Source organism: Oryzias latipes, chromosome 6 (assembly GCF_053564925.1).
Source record: "Oryzias latipes strain Hd-rR chromosome 6, Olatipes_Hd-rR_3.1".
Classification (NCBI taxonomy): domain Eukaryota; kingdom Metazoa; phylum Chordata; class Actinopteri; order Beloniformes; family Adrianichthyidae; genus Oryzias; species Oryzias latipes.
In genome coordinates, this window is record NC_136242.1 from 22138775 (window position 1) to 22151127 (window position 12353).

The following is a 12353-nucleotide window of genomic DNA, read 5'->3' on the forward strand; positions in this document are numbered from 1 at the left end:
CAGCTCTGCCTCTTGAGTCTTCTCTGCAGTGCTCCAGTACAGTTTGTATTTTCTTCATGTTGCAGCACTGCAGCAAAAGTATGAGACAGAATTGTTACAAACAGGTCAGCTCTGATGCAGGAAATGGAACTCTTCAGATCCACATTGATATTGCTGGTGTTTGATGTTATAGAGTATAGGTTCAATTTACACATTCACCTGACAGCTGTGTGTGTGTGTGTTTGTGCCTGCGTGCGTGCTTGCACACTTCTCCTCTTTTCCAGCCCCTTCCAAGCCAACCCAAACACCCCAGGCAATGCTGGGCAATGGAGGGGTTGCCATGGTAACCCACAAGACTATCACCGTACGCAAGCCTGCTTGTTTCTATAGTGACGACAACGGACCAATTGCAAAAATTCAGGTCATCGTGGCCGAGTCAGGGGGTATGACAGTCATCACTTTTTAGTTCAATGCACTTGTGTTTTGGTCTTCTTCAGTGTTTGAAGCTTAGAGCAGAATCATGTTATACAGTGCATCACTTTGTACCAAGCTCCCAAAAGCCAATTTATCAAGCCTGAGAGTTTAACATCAAAAGTATGACTCTTTTTTTTTTCTTTTTTTGTACTCCTTCCTCACGTCCAATTTCCTTCCTGTCTCAGTGAGAGATCAGGAGAACATAACCAACTGGAGGAGTGCTTTTTACCTCCGCCCTGCCCCTTACCTGACAGATGAGGGCTTCTACAATCCTCCATGTTCATCGGTCAAGAAGACAGCAGCGGTGAATACTCACTTCAGAGGGGGTCAACCGGAGTCGGGAGACGGCTCGTCACTGGTGAGGTTTAACCAAACTACAGAGGAAGGCTACGTGATCGGAGGGAACAATGCTTGTTTGGAACAGAACAACACCGATCATTTCTGCAATGGGCCTCTAAAGCCTAACACTGTCTATGTGTGAGTGCACACGACACTTTCTTAATGCTCCAAGTGTTGTTTTTTATCGTCTTCAGGCTGTACTCTTACTCCATTATGACAGGTTTAAGTTCAGAGCTACCAACATCAGAGGCCAGTACACCGACTCTGTTTACTCAGAGCACGTCAGAACAGGTACACCTATAGGAAGTGAAACTGCATAAATTCATACAAAACAATAGGAGTCATACACCATGAGCTTTTTGGCGATGTTCTGTCTCTCCCAGCTTCTGCAGATGGGCTGCTGACCAGAGAAGAGCAGATCATCCTGGGGGTTCTGCTATCATTCTTTTTGGCCTTATTTTTTATCATCATCATCTGTGTCTCAGTCAAGTAAGAAGAAAGCGTACAGTCTTTCAAACACCTCAATTCTCGCCATAAATTAACTTCTGTATGAGTAACTGATGCAGTAGGAATGAATTTGTTAAATATTTTGTTCATTTATGTATAAATATTGTAATGGTCCCATTTGTTTTTGTGTTGAGGCTCCACCAGCATAAGAAGGAGGGTGGAACTTATTCCCCCAGAGAAGCAGAGATCATAGAGACAAAGTGTAAGCTCGATCAGCTCATCGCTGTTGCAGATATGGAGCTGAAGCAGGAAAAGCTCAACCGGTACATGAGTGTTTGTTTTCATCTAAAATCAGGGCTCCTACTAACATTACTTGCATGTTTTGGTTCTGTCTACCTTCTTCAGACAAGACTTTAAATTTATGTCAATGAGCCCAAAACCGCACTCTACCATTTGCCAAAATAAGACTTGGGAATAACACACAAAGGCAGAATTGTCATAGTTTTGTAGTTTCAGATGAGACCTTCAACCTCTTTTATGTTAGCCAATCAATTTTGCCAAATTTTGTTAGAAGTTTTCTATGTCTCTTCGCAATAAAAAAACAATAAAAAAGACAATCTAGGTCAGGGGTCGGGAACCTATGGCTCGCGAGCCATATATGGCTCTTTTGATGGTCACATGTGGCTCGCAGACAAATCTTTAATTATAGTTTTTTTTTTTTTTATTAGACCAGTCCTTCTCGGGCGCGATGCGATGCAAGAGGCGCGCAGTAGTAGCGGTGCTTGGAGAGAGAAATCTGCGCCAGCGCTATCAGTTACTATTATCTATAATTTCACAGAGTTTGTACCAGCTGGAAACCTGTGAATTGACGCGCCTAAAACTACGCGCTCCCGTCTCTGAGAAAGAGCGCGCAGATGCGGGGACGGGATGTGTGAGGGAGAAAGCAGAGGGTGGGGCTGAGGTGTTGTGGGGACAGGCAGCAGGTGAATCGCGCAGGGATTGTAAAAACGTAAAACCCGCTTCCCGTCACTCACTGCAGCGTGTGAGTGTGTGTTTGGCTCCGCGTCTGCATGTGATAAGAATGTCTCACATCTACAGAACATTCAGACCTACGATCACGTTTAAAGTCTCAACGCCTGAACGAAGCAGAAACTCACCACGTATCAACCAGACTAGACCATCAGCAAAACTACCACGAGAAATACTCATCATTTATTAGCAACAGAATAACAATGTTATTAAAAAGAATCCACAGACTTATTGTACTTTAAAAATGTTGAAATTAAATCAAATGCACACATTCATTTGTGTATTTAGTTTTAAACAAATTGTCGCGGACTGAGTTGGATGGCTGTTGGGCCGCGTTAAAAGTTCTGGAGTTCATTGAACGCGTCAAGCAGAGATCTGATTGGCCCTCAGTTCTGTCGCTCAGCCTGTTGTTAGGTAGTTTGGACCAATGGGGTTCAGCTATGGGCCGAATAAGGAAATGGGAGGGCTGCAGCGGGAGCAGGTGAATATAAAGTTGGGAGAAGCGCTCTCGTGTCGGCGGGAGAGATTCAGGAGTTGCTGAATTAATTGAACGGCGTTTGTTGCGGTCTGCAGTAACCAGAATAAAGAACTTTAAAAGAGGTTAAGTCTCCGTGCCTCAGTGTGGGGAAGGGACACTACATTATTGTATGGCTCTTTCGAAATTACATTTCAAAATATGTGGCATTTATGGCTCTCTTGGCCAAAAAGGTTCCCGACCCCTGATCTAGGTATTAATCATTGTTTTCTATTTTTTAACTTTTGCTTTTACTTTGAAATCGCTGACATTTTGCAAAAGGAGGACTTAGCCAGAGATTTAAGACAAAGGTTGTCTAGAGTTTATTTTTGACTTATCTATTTTATTAATTTGTCATGTCCAGCAGCAAAGCAAACAGTCAAGAGCTGAGGCTCTCTTGTATTGGACAGATGTTGCTGTTACAGTGGACCACATGATATATCATTATATTTCTATAAATCCCTTTTGTAGTTGAGGCTAAACTTTTTTTATTATTATATTTGTGTGCATTTCTTTTTGGACCGGACAAAAAAAAGAGGAGGAGTAGAGATGGTAGACAAGGGTACAGGAAAAGAAAAATGGTAATTAAAGAAGCACATAAAAGGGAGCAGAATTACAAACGCAACAAGTTACTTGAGGTTTGTCGTTTAGCATTTATGGCTAGATGTTTGTCAAAAGTTCTAGTTCCGCCCACAGACACATTAAAATATTACAAATATATCTGTTGACTGCACAAACCTTTGCAAATGCTTATCAACAACACAGATACAGATCAAGCATATATCACTACTGTACACATACACATATCCTGTTTGTGCAAATATCTGGAGTTACAATAGAATTTATTATTTTTCTAGTGATAATTTGGAGAATGCTTTTAGTCTTGATAGTGGAGACTAAGCTACTATTGTTTCCAAAAAAGTAAAACTGTTATTTTATCTTCTTATGTTTACAGATTTGTTCACACACACAAAAAAACAGTCTGAAAACACCTGACTTCCACTGCTATCCACAAATATAATCTCATTTAGGTACGAAACATTGAACTTGTGCATAAACATTTTAGAGAGAATCGATCTTTTGCAGAGAAATTGATTTTTGTGGACATTGATTTTTGTGTCTCAAGATAATACAAGTATTTATTTGTTTGACTTGACTGATTGAATCCCAGTTATGGTTCACTTTTCCAGTTTTGTGTTTTACACCATTACAAAACTGATGCAAAGTTGTGTGAAATAACTGGTTTTTAGGGCATTATCAGAGCTCATCATTCATCATTAGAGAAGCTATTATTATTAGAAGAGCTCGTTAAAGTTGAATGGCAAAACACAGGTCAGGAAAATGCAGAATCCATGAGGACTTTAAAAAAAAGTTACACAAAAGCTGTGTTTACCCAAAATGTTTTCACACTAACTCTTCTTAACTGTATAACTTTATGTTTTACCAAATTAACAAGTTTTCTCACCTAAAGGTTTCCATCAATGAAATCTGTGTGTAAAGCTTCATGTTGCACACATTTCCTGCTGTAAACATTGGTTTATTAACAGCTTTATACAAAATAAAATAAATAAATTTTTTCTGTGTTGCCATCTACCCTCACTTGCTTTGGCTTTGTTTCTCTCTCACTCAACACTTTTCTCCCACCAGGTATTCCTCTTTCTTCTTTAAGCGGAAAGAAATTTATGTCATCCAGTAAGTTTGGAGTTTTGCGTGCGTGTGAAGCATTTGCTGTGTTCTTCTTTTCTCATAAACCTCACCGTTTGAGTGTTTTGTGTCATCATGTTAGTATTGCCTCATGCTGCATGTCTTCTTGTTTTTTTGTTTAGTAAAGCTTTACTTGAGGCTTATCCATCACATGCGTGTTTAACCAACAGTCCCGCTCATCATGCTCTATCACTGGCAGGGATTGGACAGCTTGGCTGACATTCCTCTGCTTACAAATTTGTTTATGAAATCTCGGGTTTGCTTGAAAGTTAAAGAAGAGGGAGCTTCAGAGAGGAAACACACGTTTGCTTCTTTTGATGTTCATATATTCCTTGAGATTGGAACATCAAAGTGCGGCAGCTGTGTTTAGTCAAAGTAGATTTGATTGCAAAAATGTTAAACCCCCGTCTACTATAGACACAGGCTGCTGTGTGGTTTCAACTGTGTTATTGACAGGAGTGCCAACGTGTGGGCTGATAATGTCGCCTCTATTAGTAATTTTGGTTGAATTTTTTGACTGTTTTTCCCAGGCTGCTCAGCTACAGAAAGTCACTAAAGTAAGTCATCCTTTTTACAATAACTGTGCACGCACACTGCAAATCCTGCATGTTAGGCACTTAATAGAGATCACATCAGAGAGAGGTTATTGCAGAAAGCCTTTTTTTTGGGTCATTTTTGAACCTCTTTTTTTTGTTAGGCCTGTCAACAAGAAGTCTTTTCTGCAGCATGTGGAGGACCTGTGTGCCAATGACAACTCCAAGTTCCAGGAGGAGTTTGCAGTAAGTGTTTGACCTTTCTATCAAATCCTTTCATCATTTTAAGTTAAAGAAACAGGAAAAAATAGAATTTGAATGTTTTTTTGTTTTTTTTCCAGAATTCTTAAGATGCAGAATTAAAGTACTTTAATTTTCAAAGCTTCAAACATCTTAAGATAACCCAAAAATGACATATTGCACAGTTGATCTCTGGTCCCAATGCAGCATCAGGACTGTTCCAGGCTCCTTTTAGCCAACAACACCTCTGAAGCTCTCTTAAACTGCTTATTTTTGAAATACTAAGGTCTCACGTGTGAGATTCAATTATAAGTTTGTCAGATGAGTTAAGTGTACTTTAAGGAATTATAAATAGTATCCCTGGCCTTTAAAGTCACATATTCATATGAATGCTAATGTGTTGAATTGTATTCCTCCAGGAGCTCCCAAAGCTGCTGCAGGATTTGGCAACCACAGATGCTGACCTGCCCTGGAACAAGTCCAAGAATCGCTTTCCCAATATCAAACCCTGTATGTGGTCCGAGTGAAAATTAGCCTCTTAAGGCAACAGAGTGTACAGCATCTAAAACATTTTCTGTATTTCACACACTGACAGAAACACTGACAGTGTTTCTCTGTACACAGACAATAATAATCGAGTGAAACTGCTGTCAGAACCAGGCACTGCAGGCTCAGACTTCATCAACGCCAGCTTTGTTTCAGTGAGTAACTGCTCCCGGTAGAGGGAACTGAATCTTCTGTGCAGTGATTAAATTTGTACTAATTTCTTGAGTTTGTGTCTGAGCCTCACCGTCTCTTATTTTCATCCCTTTAAGGGTTATTTGTGTCCAAACGAGTTCATAGCCACACAGGGTCCTCTCCCTGGAACTGTGGCCGACTTTTGGAGAATGATCTGGGAAACAGGAACCCGCAGCATCGCCATGCTCACACAGTGTTATGAAAAAGGCAGAGTGAGTCATGAGATATTTATACACACTCCGTTTTGGGGTTTGGTCCCTGAAGAATTGTACCTGTGATGGGGTCTAATTTACACATATTTGTGTTTGTGGTGTTTCAGATTCGATGTCACAAATATTGGCCAGAAGACAACAAGCCCATGACCGTGTTTAGTGACATTCTCATCTCCAAAGTGTCAGAGGAAGCTTTTCCTGACTGGACCATCAGAACCTTAAAAGTTGAAAAGGTTCAAACAAACCCCTTTGCCTACATTAACTCACAAAGCCATTACACTTCAAGAACAGGAACTGTAATTGTTTTATTTCCCAATTAAAACAATACTCTTTTGATTGATTACTACGAAATAATTAATGATACTCAAAAATCTCCCATCAGCAATCCTGTCAGTGATGTCATGTCATTGTGATGTTGTCAGCTGATTTCTTTGTTTCAAAATGATTGAAGCTGTTTTTAAATCAGCTGACAAACTTTATTTTTTGATAATTATATCTGAGTATGAACGGCTTGTTGTCCTTAAAAAATGAACAAAGATTCTTTGTCCACAAAATAAGACTATTTGGGGATTTAAAAAAAATGAAATGAAAAAACAAATGAGAATGAAACAAAAGGGACTGAACTGATCCAAAAATTCCACTTCCTGGTTAACACGCTGGGGAAGCAGCTTTATATTCAAGTTCCTAAAACCCACAAAATGGGGGCCAAGGAAGCAACTAAGCCAACATTTTAATGAATTAATCTATAACTATAACTAAAAAATAATAATAAAGCAATGAACTAACAACATCTACAACACAATTTAAATCACCAACATTAACCAAAATAGACCCTTTGAAAATTGAGTATCCCAGAAGTGATTCACCCCAATCTTTTATCAGATTGTCACTTGAAGTGAAAAAAACAAGCCAAATCAAAGTAACACATAGTTTTCCCTTAAATACATTATAATAATAATAAAAGTAATAACGATAATAATAATAATAATATATTGTAATGTGATTATACTATATAATATGTTTTTACAAATTTGTTTATTTTTTAGGAGTAAAAAGAAACTTGCCACAACAACTAATTAGTGGTGAGATGACACAGTTGACTGGTCAGACATCAATATTTATGAATGTTCTGAAATGTAAAACAGTTCTTTCTTTAAGAATGCTGTTTTTTTGTTGCCAAAAAAACGAAAAGGCACGTAAATACATCTAAATCTGATAGCTGATAGTTTCCATTGGAGTGATTTACCGTAAATTTGCTAAGTAAATGTGAAGTCTGTTTGATGGATATAGTTTCTAATACTGTTACAAATTTTTCGAAAACCTTTTAAGGAAGGGAATATTTTTCTAGTCTCAATTGATGCAGGAAATCTTAGATCAAAAAGAAGAGCTTTAATGCTTTCATAATGACATTTAATACCATTTGGCTGAACAGCGTTTATCTTCATTCCAAAGACAAAAAGAGAAAAGATTACCTGTCTTGTCATGTCAGAACTGTTGTGCTGTGAGTGCAGATAAGGAGCTGTCTGCCTTTTGTATTGCATGTGTCTCTGTGTGCAGCATGGCCACTACATTTTGGTAAAACATTTCAACTACACATCATGGCCTGAACATGGAGTTCCAGAGTCCTGCAGCACCTTCATCAAGTTTGTTAAAGCTATCCGATCACATCGGCATGACAACTCCACCATAGCGGTTCACTGTAGGTAAGCTACCATCAGCAGCAGGAAACTGTATCAAATCTTCAGTTTGTATTTAAATTTACCACTTCATTTCATATTTGAATTCATTTAAGCTGTAATTTTGCTCACACAGTTTAAACGGTGGCTTCTTTTTTATCTCAGTGCTGGTGTGGGAAGAACTGGAGTTTTTATTGCTCTAGACCACCTCATTCAGCACGTCAGAGATCACGAATTTGTAGATATTTATGGCCTTGTGGCGGAGCTGCGCAGTGAGAGGATGTGCATGGTGCAGAATCTGGTGAGAAACATATTTAAGCGTTCTTCCTTTATGTTTTTAAGTTAGAAAAAGGAACACTTTCAAGCCGAGTTCTAATGGAGCTGTGCATCATCGGTTCTTGCTTCTGTTTTGCTGCTCTCTTCATGTTTAGTGTTGTGTGTATTTGTTTCATCTGCCTTGCTCGCTGTTTGGCTTTTCTCCTCATTGTGTCTTTTTTTTATCTCTGTCAGATGATCTGCTTTTCTTCTTTGAAATGCAGAAATGCTGTAGTGTGAAGGAAAAAAAAACATTAAATATGCGCTAAAAGCTTCCCAACAAGTGTTTGTGTGACCCAGCTACTGAGACATGGCAATATGTGGGTGAAAATCCAGACTACATTGATATTATTCATAATTAAAGTATTCTTTTTAGAAAATCAGGTTAAAAAATAGTTTTTGATATATTCATGTGACATTTATATCTGGTCAGAGCTGATTCACAGAAGTTTTTAATACATGTTTGTGTGCATGACCTTTACCTGAAAGTTTTTTTTTCTCTACCTCCTGTCAGCTATGTTTTATTGCACATTGTGACGTTTGACAGTAAGGAATTCATAAGGAAGTGAAAGACTGAAAACTAAGTAATTTAACTGTATAAATTATTAATTGAGTGGAATAGTCATCTTAAAATACAAATTTGGATAAATGCTTCTTGCTTTTGGTGGTTTTAATGAGGAGAAAGCACAGAGTGTAGGATAAGATGTTTTACATTTTTATAGTAAAAGCTTTTTCTGTTGAACTTTTCTACCAGTTTTTTGGCAATGAAAACTTTTTTTTTAATTGGGCCGTGTCGAGTCTAGTTATTGGTGTGGGGATTAGTGCCTTCTTTGTTTTAGTTCAGGTAATTTGTCCATTTTTTTGTTCCGTTTTCGCTCTGTGTCATGAGCACAGCCGGCTCAATTATCATAGCCTTTTGTTAGTGTTTTTTCATCCCTCTATTAGCCACTTTTTATTAAATCAGGTTTGAGACTTTGTTTTTGTCACTTAAATTTAGGTTTTGTGTTTGTATTCATGGATTTATAGGAGTTTGTAACACTTTTAAGTTGTTTTTTTGTGAAGGCATTCCTTAGTTTGCTTATTAACTTAATTTTAGGTTGAACTATCTTATTTTGCATTTTGCACCATTTATATTAGAACACCTATATGAAGGGTGGCGGATGTGGTCGCCCGGGTGGCGGTTGTTCTCTATCTGTTACCGTGGGGGTGTTGGGGGGTTCTGGCTGCTGCTGCGGTGGGGGTCTTGGTGTGGGGATGACTGGGCACCCTCCCTCCTTCTTTTCACGTTCCATCATCCGTTTTAGAAGAACATAAACAAAAAGCACAGGTGTTAGCTCACCTTTGCACAAATACTTTGCGTGATCGAATGAAATATTTCATACTAGTAGGTTTGAAGGCATAAGTATGCGTGTGTGAACATTATTTGTATTGTGTACATGTTGACATCTGAACATTTTTGGAGCCAACAGGTATGTTTACAACATTTGAATGTGTGTGTGGACAGGCCCCGCCCTTATAGACTTGTGTTACATCTGAACCTCACTGTAATGATCATAGCCATCCAGCAACTTGTTGCTTTGTGCAGCTTCATGGTCTTACCCCCCCCCCCCCACCCCCCTCCTAACATCCCTCTCTCTTCTTCCCCCCTTTCCTTTTCCGTCCGGTCCAACACACAAGATTTCCAAATATGATTAAAATGAATAAAGTTTGGCCTCGATTACAAAAAGGGTTTATTCAGACATAGCTCTGGTTTGTCAGAAGATTCATAACCCCTTTTGTTAAAGTAAAATATGTCCAACACAAAAGGCCTTAAGCTCTCATCTGTTTGCCCAACTGCTGGACAGGACAAGTTTAAAATAAAATAAAAAAGAACACCTATGTGAAATAAACACATACATCTAAATTATATATGAAATATTATTTGCATTTTTCTCACTGGTCAAAAAGGGTTAAAAATGTGTGAAAAATGCAAATATAAAGAACCATCAGTCCTAAATGGCTGTGCGTGTAACCTACATATCTTTTATTTATTTATTTATTTTTTATTTATGAAAAGTGAATGGGTTGGCATTAGAATAAAGGAAGATACTAAGCAGGTTCCCCCTGTCTGCAAACAACATGATGCCATCCTAAAATTACCTGGATGATTACTAATGGATTGCTGATGTTTGTTGCATTGCCAGCTGGTAACCTGTGACTTTGTTTGGTGTCATGTTTCATCTTTGTAGGTATTCTGCAGGGTTTGAGTATGTGCTGCCTTTAACTAAAAGTATTTTTGACCATTTTATGTTCAATATGGTGTAAAACACTCACCTTTAGACACTCTAAATTACCCCTATTTTAGGTAATTTAGAGTGTCTAATGGGAATTCACGAGGAAATAAAGCTTGTTGCCACTGCAGGTCACCCAAATCCACTTTTCTGCTTTTTTTGTACTTTAGCTTATAAATAAAGGACTTTTATTTTTACAGAAAAATCAAAAGCCATGTTTAGATTCTCTTCACATTGCTAATTTTTCATCTAGAATGAGCAAAAAAATTTCACAGAGAAAAGGAGACTGCTCCCCTGTTAAGGTTATTTTAACCATAAACAAACAAAGGAGTTTATTGCTAGCCAAAAAATAAACATGTTTAATCAATTTTAAAACAACATATTTATTTATTCTGATGTTAACCTAATAAAAATATAAGTCATTCTATCAAGAATATGCAGTGTTTTCAAGCATTATAGTCAACTTTCATGCAGTTAAAAGAACTGAAAAATAGAGATTCAGCAGTCTTTTCTTGTTCCTCTCCTTTCCTGCTGAGCTGAACAAACTATTAGTTTAGCAAAATAAAAACGAACAGGCAACAATTGTTGCAGGAGCGCTTTGCAGAATGGAGCACATATCCCAACAAGTAACACATTGGAAAATAAAGTAAAATCCATCTTAGGCTTTAAGACAAAGGTTTTGGTTGTTTCAGAAATGCTGAAGATATTTTTTCCATATCTGTCAAACTACTTCATGCTGTCCTACATAGACACAAATGATGATCATTTCAGAAGTGTTCATTCTGCCTCCAAAGAAATCTGAAATGACAGATAATTGAATCAAAGAGGAGCAGATCAAACCCCGTCTTCCAATTAGAAAGTCCCACTGCTTGCTGTGTTGAGCTGCCGTTCTGTTTGAACTCCACATACCCAGCTGAGTGGGAAAAAAGTAATCAAGTTAAGAAGCAGGTTATAAAAATGTTACAGAATCCGTGCTGAGGTCGTACTTTAAACTAAACTTTGTTGGATCGAAACTGCTTTTACAAGCAGTTGGCCAGAAATGAAACCACTGCAGGCAACGTTGGAAACATGTGACATCTTTTCAAAAACTATTGTATTTTTGCAACAAGTGAGTAAACAATCGTAAAAGTACAAAAATTGAGGATTAAGGTGATTGTCCATGACCTGAATTTATAGAAAGATAAACGGATTATCAAAAAAAAAAATGTCTGTGTATCGGAACATAAAAACAGGGTCTTGTTTACTAGACAACAAAACAGCTAATCCTGCACAAACAGGTGCTGCTGACTATATTAGTGCCAGAACTGGACTATGTAGCAATGAAAAGAACTGTTTTCATTTAGATTATCTGGATAATTGAATTTAAACGTCTTGTGAGAATGTACAGAACTTCACAGATTGTGTTATGAGTAGCAATTGCTACAGTCAATAGTTGTTAAAGGGTGCAATTTAAACATCCCCATTAAAGAGATTGCTTCAAACTCATTGATCACTTTAAAGTTTGGACTTATTTAGAACTGTTAAAGACATATTGCTCTTCTGATGCTTCCCCCTCTTAATTGCCTGTCGGATGATGTACTAATATTCATAAATATCTCTCTTTTTCTCACGCTTTAATGGGTCCGAGCTGTTCCAACATATTAAAGTATATGAAAACTTTACTGTGGAGCAGCCTGAGCAAGCTTCCACACATCATTATTTTAGTTAGTCACGTTCAGTATGTTGGCTCACTGAGCCGGGGAAGGACTTTAATCAGTGAGCTCTATGGGAGGTTGGAACGGGTTTGTGCTGAACCCAAAAGCAGCACACAGCTCTAGGAAATGGAGCTCATGTCTGATTTAATGAATTTCCAGCAGGCGCACTAGATGGCAAATGTCGTCGAT

General features: G+C 38.1%; 1 protein-coding gene across 6 annotated transcripts in view; it reads left to right on the top strand.

Annotated features, from left to right (window-relative positions):
• The window catches only part of ptprq (protein tyrosine phosphatase receptor type Q), a 46726-nt gene that overhangs the window by 33174 nt on the left and 1199 nt on the right, over positions 1 to 12353 (top strand). For 3 of the 6 annotated variants that reach the window (XM_023955867.2, XM_023955869.2, XM_078949366.1), the window contains 14 exons: positions 264 to 422; positions 639 to 930; positions 1013 to 1083; positions 1176 to 1281; positions 1434 to 1562; positions 4430 to 4474; positions 5017 to 5043; positions 5184 to 5265; positions 5679 to 5769; positions 5884 to 5960; positions 6075 to 6209; positions 6317 to 6442; positions 7767 to 7912; positions 8051 to 8186. In XM_023955867.2, the coding sequence (XP_023811635.1) occupies positions 264 to 422; positions 639 to 930; positions 1013 to 1083; positions 1176 to 1281; positions 1434 to 1562; positions 4430 to 4474; positions 5017 to 5043; positions 5184 to 5265; positions 5679 to 5769; positions 5884 to 5960; positions 6075 to 6209; positions 6317 to 6442; positions 7767 to 7912; positions 8051 to 8186 (1622 nt within the window). Of the gene's footprint in view, positions 1 to 263; positions 423 to 638; positions 931 to 1012; positions 1084 to 1175; positions 1282 to 1433; positions 1862 to 2996; positions 3850 to 4429; positions 4475 to 5016; positions 5044 to 5183; positions 5266 to 5678; positions 5770 to 5883; positions 5961 to 6074; positions 6210 to 6316; positions 6443 to 7766; positions 7913 to 8050; positions 8187 to 12353 lie in introns of those variants that run through there. The other 3 variants (XM_023955868.2, XM_078949365.1, XR_002873412.2) reach the window with 3 other exon arrangements.